At 54.7% G+C, this 14,083-nt stretch overlaps 1 protein-coding gene across 11 annotated transcripts in view; it reads right to left on the bottom strand.

Annotated features, from left to right (window-relative positions):
- PEBP4 (phosphatidylethanolamine binding protein 4) overlaps positions 1-14,083 on the bottom strand; it is an 80,598-nt gene that overhangs the window by 65,924 nt on the left and 591 nt on the right. For 4 of the 11 annotated variants that reach the window (XM_080370601.1, XM_080370606.1, XM_080370604.1 and 1 more), the window contains exons 2-4: positions 5,876-5,951; positions 4,899-5,044; positions 3,278-3,410 (exon numbers count right to left, since the gene is read on the bottom strand). In XM_080370601.1, coding sequence (XP_080226727.1) covers positions 3,278-3,410; positions 4,899-5,044; positions 5,876-5,951 — 355 coding nt within the window. The other 7 variants (XM_080370602.1, XM_080370607.1, XM_080370609.1 and 4 more) reach the window with 7 other exon arrangements.

The following is a 14,083-nucleotide window of genomic DNA, read 5'->3' as shown; positions in this document are numbered from 1 at the left end:
ACTTGCCCCAAATTGATGCAATGTCCAATTTTCTTTTCCAATTTATTTTTGGTTGAGCAAAGCAATATTGAGGCAGGACGAGGAGGGCGCATTTCCCATCTATCCAGATGTTCTCCACCGCTCCTGCTTCCTTCTTGCGCCTGGGAAAGGGCTTGGCAGCAGCTCCTCTACCAGGGTTTTCAGGAAGGTGCCAACAGAAACTTTCCCAGCTGCATTTGGTGTTTGCTCCGTGTCACATCCTTGCAGCGCTACCCAAATGAGATGCCCACAGAGGGGTCCCCCAGCAAGGACCGAGCATCCTCAGCACCGCAGGGCTGCATCCCACAGGCACCCAGACAGCCCAACTGCCTGCCCAGCTCCAGCTCGGGGCTGGGGGACAGACGCTTCCCACCACATAGAGCAGGTTGATGTGTCTGTCCCCAGCAGTTACAGGGTTTCCAGGGTGCCCAAACCAGCCACTGGCCTCCTGCGTCTGGCAACGCATCTCACTCCTTCGCCTGAGCACGCTGCTCGCAGAGACAGCAGCCAGACGTAACAGCTGCCTTCCTTGCTAAGAAATCAAAGATGGGTCTTTTGGGAAGTAAAAGCGGTGCTTGATAAAGCTGCCTGCCTGCAACAGCCCAGTGTCTAAACTGAGGAAACACTGAAATCCCTACAAACACACAAGAAGATGTATTCAAATCCCCCGGACCAAACAGTGGAAGATGCCTGTCAGAGCTCGGCTTTGCAAGATGCCACCCCACTTGAAGATCCTTCACCCACAAACACATGGATGTCGCCTCCTCCAAGGCTGTGAGCAGAGACCTTTGACCCAGGCAAGGCAAAACAGAGCCCCCACCGGACCCAGTACCAGTATCTGGAACAAGGATGGGAAATACCCCATTCCCCCTCCCTCAAACTGATAAATATTTCCAAAGATAGAAACAAACATTCCACATTTGGCTTTTTCGGTGGTTGTTTTTCTTGAAGAGACAAAGTGTTCCACAGAAAGCAGACACTTCCTACACAAGTTTTCATACTCAAACCCCGAGTTTTTCTGTCACCGATTTGGAAGTCGTGTAGCCAGCCCGTGTCTCACCACTCCATCCAGGAGATGGCCAAGCCCTGGCAGGACTGGAGCATCCCTCTGTGCCGAGAAGCATCACATAGAGACGGAGATAACTTCAGCAGAGTGAGGTTCCCCATTCTCACTTGAGAATTAAAAAAATAACCACAAAAAACAAACCCCCAACTTTCTGACCTTAGGAATTCCATCATAAACCATAAAAAGCAACCCTGCTGCCTGTGCAAGCCTCAGCCCCAGCACAAGATGAGGCAACTTTGTTCCCACTTAAGGATTATCTTTTTTTGGGGGAAGAAATTATCCCAAAGCATCCTTACAGGTTTAGGAGCAAGAAATATGTAAGAAATAGGAAAAGCCTGAGGGTATTCAGAGCCAGTTCTCTGCAACTGATTCAAGGCCGTGGAGCCCCTTGCCCGAAGACCCCTGCCGGCACACTGCAGGAGCTGGGATGTTCTTGGTGAAGGCCAGAGGAGAGGAGAAATGCAAACCACAGGAAGCAGCAGGGCCCGTGTCCTCAGATGCCACCTCAGCACAAGATGTGCCGAGTTGTCTTGGAAAGAGACGGTGACAGATCTGCCAGTGGAGACAAGGCATCAGCCAGCCCTAATGCCAGTGGGAGCCGCCAGCCCCCTGCCACGGGCTCCCCAGGGACCCTGCCCCTCCACCCCCCGCAGCCAGCATCCCATCCCAAAAATCAGCCTGCAGGAGTGCCACACAGAGCCAGCTCCCAAGCCCAGACGGGGCAGGTTCACTCGCCCGCTCCTGTTCGCAGATGCCAAACCTGCATCCCCCCGGCACAGCTGGGCAAGGCTCTGCCTCCGCTTCTCCCCCAGACCCCCACCCCGGCATAGCTGACAGGACAGAGCTGCACCCACCAGCATCACCACCCAGTCCCTTCCCTTCTCCCTGCCGTGGTTTGCTTTCCAGGACAAAAATAAAAAGAAAAGCAACTGCCTACATCCCTGGGAAATTTCAGACTACTGGAAAGCAATGCACAAGTGATGGATGGTTTTACATCCAGCATCCTCTGCCAGGGAGAATTATTTTTTTGGAAGAATCAGACATCTTTAAGGGAAAGTTATACTTCAAACCATGTGATCAACAGGGGGAAGAGACTTTCCAGACGGCAAGGAAGCAGCCAGAAAAACTGATTCTTAACACTTCAAGGTAAAGCCAAGAGCCGAGTTTCTCCCTTATTAACTACAGCTGAAGCATCTGCAGCTGCCAGGGTTGGAGCTAATGATGGGGAAACAGCACACGGCGGTTGCTGGGACAAGGATCACGCTGGGGATTTGGGGACAAGGACCCCCCTGCACGCAGATGCCACCGCATCCTCCCACAGACAGTGGTCCCCAAGCTGGGCAGCTGGCAGTGGGGATGCAGGATGCCATCGCAACACCCAACACCCGCACAGCACCGCGCTCCTACACACACACACCACCCCCCGCCCCCCCAGGGCATCCCCCAGCAGGGGGGCAGCGCCCGGGGGGGACCCCGCGGCTCCCGGTGCCGGGCTGCGCTGGGGCTCGGGAAGTTCAATGCTGCCACCTGGCGGCAGCAGAGGGGCACTGCAGCCCGGGGGGCTCCGGGCAAGGACCACCCACCATCCGGTCACCCATCACGGTCACATCAACGCCGCGTTACAAACCCTTTGCCGCCCAGGACTTCGGCAGGTGAATTCCTCTGGTTTCTCCAGGCAAGCCCCAGGGATGCAAACACCCAGCCAGAGCATCTCTTTGCTTTGAAAGTTTGCAAGCAATTGCAAAAAAAAAAAAAAAGATATCCATGTATGCACTTTTTTGCTACCACAGCCCAAAAATTCAGCGTTTCAGTTTACCCACAATTCAGCCTTGAACCAAAACTCTGAAGCAACAGGGAAGGACGGGGAGGGGGGAGGGGGGGAAGCTGAGAAAGTCACCCTGGTATCAGGCAAAAAACGAGCACAACCCAAGTAACTGCACTTTGGCCGCAGGACAGTGGTGCTGAGCCACACATTGTACAGGGTGAATGGCTCCCGGGTGTCCCCAGCACCCAAAGCACAGGCACTGGGTGTCCCAGCCCAGCTGCCAGTGCCAGGGTGTCACGGGCAGGCTCAAAGTACACACACGCACCATCCCTTCCCAGTGGATTCCTCCCCTGTGATCCAGCGACACCTTTAATTAACCTGGAGAAGCGTGGAGCAGCTGCTCGCAAGTGATGCAACTCAGGACTCACCTCCTCAGCCTGGGGGTACCGGACACGGGGGCTGCCCCACTCCCTGCTGATCCGCCGGCGGTACTGGTGGCACTTGGGGATGTATGTGCAGCCAACATCACCCAGCTCCAGGTAGATAATTTCTAAATCCCCTCTGGGGGGGAAAAGAAAAAAAAAAAAAGAGAGAGAAGAGTGTGATTCCCACACCAGGGATGGGAATTGGTGCTGCTTTCCAGCCAGGCTTGAGCTGTGGCTGCAGTGCTGGGATGTGGGATCCAACTTGCAGCCATCAAAGATGCTGGGCACCTTGAGCACCAGGATAAGCACCCTCCCACACTGTAACATAACCATGGGGTCTGCTCCCTCTCCCAAGCAGCAACAAAGCTTTAAACATTCATTATGGCTCAGCACACCTTAGACTGGAAAATACTGGGAATATAGCCTTTAAAAATCATGGCCCATGTGGGTTAAACTAAGGGCTGAAGGTGGAGAACAAAGCCACCCTCACTCCCCACCTCCCCTTGGCCTCAAAGAAGCTGTTTGAGCCCTGAGCCCCCTTCTCCCACTTGCAATTTGAAAGCAGGGACAAGCCTCCTCCGCGTTTTGGGTACCGATAGTGCAATAATCCCATATCTCCAGCTTCTGCATTATCCAACGGCGAAAGGGGCCACTGGAGCAAGCTGCCAGGTCACCACAGCACGTAGCTAGCGAATCTCAAGGCCACCAATAAGCTGCCACTGCCATGACCCTCCCAGGAGGAGCCCTTAAATCCTGCAGCCAGCACCCGCACAGCACCGGGCTGGCACTGGGGGGGCTGCGGGCTCAGAGCAAGGGGCTTTTCCTCATAGTTGGTGGGAAGAAACCAGGGACAAGAGAAGTCTCTGCTTGCCTGGATCTAGAAGCTCAAGTTGTTCTTATTTAGAGAACGTTCTGGTTAACCGAGAAGCAGCAGAAAGGATGGGTTTGGGGCAGAAGCTCCCAGCGATGTGGGATATTAAGACACTCACACACACCCCCACCCCCAAGGCAAGGGGCACGTGTGTGCCGCTGCCTCCCATCTCCAGCGGCCCACAGGCCACAAGAGTTTTAGCCAAGGACCTTCAGCATCCAGATATTTGATCAGGGGGTGCATTTGGTGGCTGCTCAGCTTGTACAGCAGCCAGCTGCCTGCTTGCAGCTCCAGGGACACCCCCCCCTCCCCCCCCCCCCCCCCATGTTTCCTCCTCTTCCCATGCCGTAAGCATCAGCATTCCTGCAGCATGGGCTCTGAGGTCTGCAGGGTGAACTATTCCAGCACGCTTCTTCCCCAAAAAACAGCCTCCTTCCTCTAAAACTTGCTGTAGAAACCACTCATCATCTCTGATGCTGTTATGTCTCTGTAAGAGCCTCTGCACGACAGATCGGGGACAGCTCTGGCTGACCCGGGACACGAAGACCCCAGATTGTGGTCGGAGCAGCACAGCGCGGTGGGCACCGCTCTGGCTCAGATTCCTGGCAAAAGGGAGAAAGCAGCCCGTATTTATAGCTCTGGCAAAAGGGATCCTGGAATTAAGTGTCCCAGGAGGTGACACCCTGGGCACGCATGGGACTGGATCCCAGAGCTGGGGCAGCTCAGGGAAGAGCCAGGGGGTCACCCCCTCACCTGCAGAACTCACTGTCCACGCTGCTGAGCGTCTGGAAGAAGCAGGTCTTCGAGGGCTCATCTGGCCAGGGGGGCTGTTCCCTCCCAGCAGCGGTGCTGAGCAGGCCAGCAGCCAGCAACACAGCACCCAGCAGCTTCATCCTGCCCTGTGGGGACCAAGGGACAGAGAGGGTCAGTCCCATGGGTAGAGCTGTGACCCCGCGCTGCCCCCCTCAGCACCTCCTGGCAGCCACAGCATCATCACCACCATGCTCCAGTTCAGCTCCTCCCAGACACCAGCTCACACCCACCCTTAGACATCATCCCCACCCCCACCCCCCCATTTCCACCAGTTTTACATCATTAATCCCGATTATACCAGAAAGGAACCACATTTCCTGCTGCTGCACCGAGCCACCAGTGGGCTTGCAGCAAGATCCCGCATCTTCGAGCGCCCGTTTCTGCCCGCCTACAAGCAAGGTGCATTGCCACCCTCCTGCACGGCACCAGGGATGTGTGCATATGACATCATAGCCTGGGCAGCCCAGCTACTGTCACCAGCAGTAACCCCTGTGCCACCACACCCCAAGATGGAACACCAAGAGGGGACAGAGTCTCTGCCTCTGGGTGCTGGCCCTGCTGCTCTCCATGGGATTCTCGTGTGATGGAAAAGATGGAAAAATTGGTTTGGGGCTTGGTCATGGTCTAACCAGGACCATCACTGACGGATGTGTGACCAGCGCATCCCTGACCCCAGGCAGAGCATCTGTAGGGGAACAGCACAAGGGTTCACCTTGAAGCCAGCCACCCCCCCTGGAGCAGGGAAGAGCTTTTCTCACAGGGGAACAGCCATGGCCACCCACGAGCCCACACAAAGCAGGAGCCAAGCCTCAAGGAGGAGGTGAGCCAAGGTAGGGGGTCTATATAACCACAGCCCTGCCAAGCCCCCCGCCAGCCCTCACCGGGCCACCTGATGGACCTGGTACCCAGAGACTTACCCGCTGGGTCCTGGGGATGGGTGAGCAGCCAGGAGGCAGAGCCTGGAGGCTTGAGGTTGCCGTGGAGATGGTTTCCCTGGAAGGAAGGGAAGAAGGGACTGGGAGTGAAAACACAGCCTGGGGAAGGGGCAGCTCATCCCCTACAGGAGCTTAAAAACAGGCAACGGGTTTTCATCCCACAACAACAGCATCCAACCAACCCACCAGCTCCAGGTAACTCCAATTCCCCCCACCCCCCCCGCCCTTACACTAGCATCTTCCCAGCTAATTAGAAAGGATGTGACCCAAACATTTATTTGCACTAGCCCATCTTCTCCGTTGCCTAATCAGTTCTGGATGAGGCATATGCAAAAAACCCACTGTCAGTTGGGAATAGGTATTACAACACATACTGTATCATTATATAATGAAGTACCAGCACGCAGAGCGAACACGAGTAAGTGCTAGCGCCACTGTCATTAGAGAGAAAAAGGCATCAGGCTTAACTAATTAGAAACATTAATGTATTGGGAATGATCTGGAGGTTTAGGGGCTAATGGCTCCGGTTCCCACGCTACAAGATGGGCAAAGCCCGTAATTAGAGCCCTGATCCTGCAAACAGGCTCACGTGAGTAACGCTTTTCCCATCGGAGTCAGGAGCGCTGGTTTGCATGAGTCAGGATCACCAAAATGGGGTTTGCATCCGCACATGCTTCCACACACCAGGAGACTGATAACCTGGGGTCCTGGGGGAGCCTGAAGAGGGGTCACAGCCCCAGGCAAGGGATGCCTGACCGCTGGTCATTGTTACAGCTGCCCAGGGAGTCTCCTCAGGATTTCTGAGAATAGCAAGACTTCCCTTGGAAAGCTGACAGTTTGGCAGGAGAGTGGCTTTGACCAGGACAGACACAGGGATGTGGACACCAGGAGAGCTGTAGACATGGACATGGGACCCTGCCTGCGATAAAACCATCCATTTTCACTGTTTAAGCCCGAAGAGCAGTGAAGCTGGGACAGGGCTTGCATTGCTGTGGCCCCGGCAGCTCAGCCCCCCAGGGCTGTCACACAGCAGCAGAGGAGCATCATTACTTTGCATTAACCCACTCCAGTTGCTGTAACTTTGCAGCGGTGGCTTGGGGTGACCACTTGGCAGAGGTTACCCAAATAACAGCAAAAGCCAGGGACAGGATGAACTCTGAACAGGGGTATTTTATTTTAAACCTAGAGTCAGTGAGAAGCCTGTCACACAGAGGCAACATCAGCTGCTTCTATCTGGAGACCTCCCAAGAGGATCATCACGAAATGGGATCAGCGCAAAAGGGTTTGCCGACAGACAAGGTGCAGAGGGATCCCCCAGGGATGCTCTGGAAGAAAGACCCATGGGAGCAACAATTTCTCTTGCAGCATCCTGTAAGAGGAACTATGGCTTTCTCTCTAAAAGCTATTTGCAAAGTAATTACAACAATGCCATTTCCCCGGAGCAGGAAGCAGAGTTGGAAAGACAGCGGGAAGCCCGTGCAGCAAAACCCACATCACCAGGGTAGAAAATGCAGGGGCGAGCAGTGCTGCCAGTGCCAGACAAGAGCTCCTGTGCACCGCTCCCACAAGGTCAGACTGGCTCCCAAGGGGCACGAAGCCACCAGACTGTTTGCTTTAGACACATGCACACAACAGGGTGACTCAGGAGCCAGCGGTGCTGCTGGCTTTGCTGCCAGGCTGCAGCCAGCACAACGCTGCCTGCACAAATACTCCGAGCCTGGCAAATCTGTGCAAGGGACGGCCGATTTCCACTGGCATCCAGCTCCTCCGGTCTGCCTGTGCCTAGAGCTGGGGAGAACCAATATACCACACGCCCAAGAGCCCACATGGAGCAGCCTCCCCTCCGGAGAGGGATCATCCCATGGGAAAACACATCGAGTGGTGTCAAGCCAGGTACAGAGCAGGAGCCAGCCGCCTCTCCCAGCAGCTCCAGCGTGTTCGCGTGTCACCTCTCCTGACTAAGCAGTCCAGGACTGCAGGAATCTCATCTTTCCAGCTGCTGGGAAACCTCCAGCACGGTGCTGCGGCTATGCTGGGGAAAATATGTTCATCCAGGATTCCCCACACACAGTCCAGAATGAGATACTGCCCTCGGCTTCGAAACAGGCACTTCACACTTTTTTTGCAAAGCCGATATTGAAAACACTACTGTAAACCCCCTCCTGCTCCTCAGTTTTATTGTTTCTCTACAGACCATGGGCAGCAAGCACAGCCCTGGGGATTTAACCACCCTCTGGCTATGCACTGCATCTCCACATGTCACCTTCCTGCTCACCCTGGTCTCTCTCCCTTCCCTCCCAACTCCAGAGGAAGGAGAGGAAGGAATAAGTTGTGTTTTTTTTTTTTTTTGCTGTTAGTTTGGAGGATGGCTTGAAACAACCTCAGCATGGAGCCACGTAGGCTCTGCTCCCTGCCATTCCCCATCCTTGCACAGCCCTGGGGCACGGGGCCAGGAGGTTTCTGACATCCAGCAGGATTAGATATTCAGGAAGAAGAAAAAAAAAAAAGCTTTTAAAAGGTACCAAGCCCAGCCAGTCACTTTTGCACAGATTCATTTGGTTAATCACATGAGAAGCAATGATGTGAAGCCCAAGGAAGCCGAGTGCTGCCTACATGTGCTGCAGTCCCACTATCACTTCAGTTCATTGGGAGGAGATACAAACACAATTATAAATCCAGCAAACCAGGTCAGGTCAAAAAGCTACTAAAAATCCTTTCACAGTTGGCAAAGCCAAGGAAATAATAATTTCCTATTAATATTAGGGATTAAAAGGCTCTTAATGAGAGGAAACTACCATTAGGCAGGGGAAGAAGGGAGAAGTCTGGGGCTTACTGCAACCAAGCACATACAAGATGCAAAGCACCTGCGTTGGGAGCAAAGTTACACACATCAGCTGGTCCCTGGGGCCACAAAACTGGTACTTGCAGAGGGAAGAAGGTGGCCTGTTGCAGAGGAGGCAGCAGCCCATCCGAGTGCTGCCCAGCTCCCCAGCACATCACCCCTTTGCAGCCCACTTCTTGACACTCCCTCATAGCCCCATCGGCCACTGCCAAGGTCCCAAAATATTTGCCAGGGAACACTGAAAGCATTAGGACACAGCTAAAAAAAATAAATTAAACTATTTCCAGGAACCCCATGGACATCAGCTGGATCTGACAAGCTCTCAAAGCTTCCACATGCATGCAAAGCCTCCAGCCCTGTTGCAGTTTGTTTACTTAAAGCTGGGCTTTCATGTAAAACAAGTGTTTCCAGATCAGAATTTCCCCCATAAATGTTCAGAAGAGACCAGCTTTTTATTTTGACGCAAGCCAAAAACATATTGTTTGCAAGCTTTGGAATTTCCCACCCCAGCCACTGGCTTCCTGTTGATGTTAGTTTAAGATTAACCAGTGCCATTTATAATCCGCTCCAGTGTTTCTTCTGACTTCACCCAGCACTAAAGTCCCCACGCCATAAAAAGCGATTTTATTTCATGGAATCTAAGCTTAACATCCATCCCATTTCATTAAGTGACCTCTGCTCGCCCCAGACGTTAATTGCCTGCAGAGGCAGAGCAGGGAGGCAGCGCTGGGCTTGAGTTTCCCCAGTCCCATGACAAAGGAAACTTGGCACCCAGGGTTTCTCCCCTCCCCCCCCCCCCCCCCCCCCCCCCCAATTTGTTTTAGGCTGCACTAAAGTTGCAGCTCACCACTACAGCCCATTAGAAACTTCATCCCTTTTCTTGCCACCGAGCCAAGGCTGCTGCTTTGCTCCGGTGCTCATGAGAACAAGGGTTTGTTTCGCTTTGCATGAACAGAGGCAGTTCTGGGCAGTAAATGTACTCCCAGCATTAGTCCAGCCCAGCTTTTCCCTCTGATTTGGGCTCCTCTCTGCCTCAGTTTCCCCATCGGGAAAAAATCCTGTGAGCAAAGCACCCAAGAAACCAATAGAAACCAATTCCTACAGTCTGAAAAACAGCTCAAAAGAAAGGATTTTACCTGTTGATACCCACCAGCAAGACTGTAGGAAGGAAAGGACTTGGCAAGAGCCTCAGTGGCCAGGGGAATTCCCTAATCAGCCTTGCAGGCAGCCTATTTTTCAGCTATTTTTTCCATAGCAATCAGCAAAGGAAACAGAAAACCACATCCTATCGCCATTCATAACCTGCTGCACCTCCAGCCATGCCCTGGCCGCGCTGTGCCTCTTATCTCCCCTCTCCACAGGCTGTCCTCACACTTCCCTCTTTGCACGGCTAACAGTTTCATTCCCGGCTTCAACTGAATCACCACAAGGTCATCTTCACCTTGCCCAGCCAGCCCACAGGGCAAGAGCTTTGTGAATTTTTTTTTAAAAAAGCATTTGTCCAAGAGCACAGCATAAACTTGCATCTGCACCGATTTGCAGGGTCAGCCTTGGAGAATTTTAAGGTTCTGGGAAGACTTAAGTGGCTTTTGGTGATGCAACAGCTTTACTTGGCTCAAGTGGCCTCCAGTTTTCCTGGATCTGTCTCGTGCCACAGAAGGGGCAGGAGTTAGAGACCCAGGCGGGCAGTGCAGAAAAAGCTGCCCCCGGCTCGCTGGGCAGCAGCAGCGCCAGCCCTTGCGTGCATTACTGGGATAAGAGGGATCTGAGCATCAGAGGAGACAGGACAGCACCAGCTAGCCATGCAAGTGCAAGAGTTCAACAGCTGAGCCTGGGTTTCTGCGTCTACAGCATTAATAAGGTGCCGGGGTAAAATATAGGGTGATGTGGTTGCATTCACACACACCCCCAAGCAGACCCCTATGAGCCTACAAACTGAAACGGCAGAGATTCGCCTTTTGGAAAATGCCAGGTGCAGATCCACAGTGCAGCCTGAGATTAACCACCAAAGATTTTGGCTTTTCTCTTCTGACCTGCCAAAGCCCCAGGTCTGAACTCTCACCCCCATCCACCCCATTTTCCTAGCAGGCAGCTGTGTCTAGTTAAGATGGATTAAACACTGCTGTCACCACCAGCAGTGGAGAAGGTCCTGAGCGACCAAGGGGGAAGGGTCAGAGCCCTCAAAGACGGTCAGGTCCAGGACTGCAGCACCCCCTGCCCAGCAATTTATGGGGTCAGGGAGGGGATGCATGGTGCTTTTTTGCCCTTTGCTCAGGCTCCCGCACTCACATCCCAACAGAAGATGCAGTGCAGCACAAACCAAGCACCAGAGCAGGCCCAGGGCTGCCATGAGCCCCCCAGAGCCTTCCTTGGCACCACAGCCCCCCAAGCACCAGCCCCTCTCCCTCAGCTGGGCATCACAGGAGCACTCGGAGGAGGAATGTTCAATCCTTGCTGGGCTTATCACCCATAGCTAGGTGCAGCTCCCCCCCCCCCCAAGCCTGGCAGCAGCCCAGAGCTGCCGTGCGCTGCAGCACGCAGTGATCGCCCCTTCTCCTGCCAGCCCAGCCCCATCAGCGTGCGAGCAGGAACATGCTTCAGCCCCTGCAGCACCCGACACCACCCTGAGCACTCGCCCCAGCACGCTTGCACAGTGCAGAGACCAAGCAAAATCCTCACCCGCGGTGTCGCATGGCTCAGGGATGGGGCCACCCACCTCTGCACCCCATGGGTGCTTGCCCCATCCACACACCCCTCCCCTGAAGCAGGATCTGGCCCCTGGAGCCAGCTGGCACATAGTGGGGAGGGTCCCTGGGGGTCTGTAGTACATACAGCAGCTCCAGGAGCAGATTCCTGGGTGAGGTGACCTTGGTGGCAGGCACCGCTGGGAGCTGGCTGGTGGCACGCTGGCTGTGCTGCCTTGCACAGCTACACCTGCCAGCGCCCACCCTGCCACAGCAGGCACCTTGTGACTGCTCCTGCCAGAGCTGCAGCTCTTTCTGGGGAAGGTCTTCTATTTCGGGAAGAATGTTTTCATTTGGCCTATATTAAGCGCATACATTTCGCAGTCACAAGGCAGGCACAGAGCTGTGCGGGAGCCTCCTTTCCTCCAGCACCAGCAGCTCCGCAGCCTGGCAGATCCCAGATCCCAGCGGTGCTGGCACACACCGCCCAGCCGGTTGCTCACCGGAGCACTGCCTAATGCAATTGCCTCCCGCATGCATCCCTCCGTTCACACACTTGCTGAGAGGTTGCTGCAACCCACTGCAGAGCTGCTCAGCATCGCTTTGAATTTCTAGTTTGAGCTCCAGCATCAAGGACACACACACATACACCACCACCCCCCACCACCCACTCCTGGGGACAGGGGAGACCATGCAGCACTGCTGCAAAGACCAACACACGACAGCAGCGTGAAGGAAAAGCATTGAGAAACCCTCAGCTGTGGCTTTTGCTCAAACACACACACACACACACACACACCCCCCATGCTCCCCAGGGATGCTGCGTGGGCCGGGTACGGCACTGGGGCTGGGTTACAGAGGGGTCACCCAAGCACTTTCACCTTCCTTCCCTCTTCCCCACCCCCCACCGCCCTTCTCCCAAGGGCTGCACCCTGGCAAGAAGGCCCATCTCTGCCCCATGCCTTGTGGGTGCCTAATAGTGATTACAGCCCTTTAGAGATGACAACAACAACAACAAAAAAAAAAAAAAACAAAGCAAAACCAAACACCCATTCCTGGTCCTTGCCATCTCACCAGCTGGGCTGGGTGATGCTCGTGGGAAAGCCCTGGGGCCAGCAGGTTAATGAGCAGCTGGGGATGAGGAAGAAGCGTCCTCAGCTCTGACTCAGGTCAGGCTGAGCCTGGCCCCACCAGTTGCCCCATCAAGGTGTGATGGGCTGGCTCTGCCTGCTGCCCACCCTGCTGCTCCCCAGGCACAGGGACCTACATGGAATTTAGGCTGGCTGAGCAGGGATGCCTATAAATAGCATCGTTTCAGATTCAGCCTGCGTGTGGCTCTTCCCTTCAGCCCCCAGTTTATTTTCTCTCCGTCAGCGGCTCTCTGCAGCCCGAGATGAAGGGGAGCCAGGCTGGGCCCTTCGTTAAGTCAGGTGGATAAAAACAGGGAGGCAGACTCGTTAGATTGGTCCAAATCCACAATGTTGAAGCACTTATACCAGATTAACCTTTGCATCAAGAGTACCAAATCACACTAAACTGGCTTAACCCTTCCTTAAATGGGTTTAACTGGTCTGCAGGGGGCTTGTCCAGGTTTAATGAGCTCAGCTGAGTCCCAGTAATGGTGCTTTCCCAGGAAGCCCTGAGCCCCATCACAGCTCCATGCAGGGGGTGGCCCCCAGCCCCTCCCCCATGCTGGAAGGACACGAGGGTACTTCCCACAAGTACACACCTGGAGCATGGCTACCTTTTCCAGAAGGTTTTTCCAGCTTCCCCCTCCCCAAGCATTCACTCCCAGACCCTTAGCACCCTGGCTCTGCAGGGAACCCCAAGGTGACCCCTATTTACTGTTCCTGCAGCTACCAGAGCCCTTGCCCTTACACCCCAACAACCAAACAGCTGCAAAACAAGGAAAACGCACGATGCCCCCCCATCAACACACAGGAAAACAGAACCCTCCCCTCCCCCCACTGCTTTTCCACCTACCCCTCTTTGCACCACCAGTATCCCCAGTCCCACAGCAGCAGAGGAGCCAGCAGCTGAGGGCAGCCTGTGCCCAGCCAAGTCTGGCAGAGCCCCAGAGCCGGCTCCTCGGCAGGGCTGAGCCGGGCACTGGCTCAGGGGCTGAGCAGGGGGGAGTTTGCAAAGGTAAGGGCTGACCCTGGCAGCTGGGACGCCAGCAAACGCTGCAGTTTGCAGAGATCAGGGCCATTTGCAGGATGCTCCGAGCTGCAAGTCAGGCATTGCTCCAGGCAGGGAACATTTTCCCTGCTCCGTGACCCAGCAAAACAGGAACCCTTTTAGTACCTGCTACAAAATTAGGCATGAAAATCCCCCTCGCTTCCCCTTTCTAGCTCAGTTCGGGCTAGAGCAAATGGCTCTGGTGAGCACATAGCACATGTGTGAGTAAGCCCTGGGTGCCAGCCACACGCAGCAGCACCCGGGGCACGACAGCATCTCCATCAGAAGGTGAGGCAAGACCTGCAGCAGCCAAAACCGCCGTGCATGTGCCGAGCGGCACGTTCCTGCCTGTTATCAGTTAGATTGGTACCTGCAGACAGTGTGCTCCAGTCCCTCCAAGAAAAGCAGCCTGAGCAAAGCTGGTTTAGGCCCAGGGCCTCCCCCTGCTTCTTTTTAAGCCTGATGGACACCTGCTGCCCATCAGCT

Source organism: Falco punctatus (genome assembly GCF_963210335.1).
Source record: "Falco punctatus genome assembly, chromosome: 20".
NCBI classification, from domain to species: domain Eukaryota; kingdom Metazoa; phylum Chordata; class Aves; order Falconiformes; family Falconidae; genus Falco; species Falco punctatus.
The sequence above is the reverse complement of the archived record's forward strand: the minus strand, read 5'-3'. Positions and strand labels throughout refer to the sequence as shown.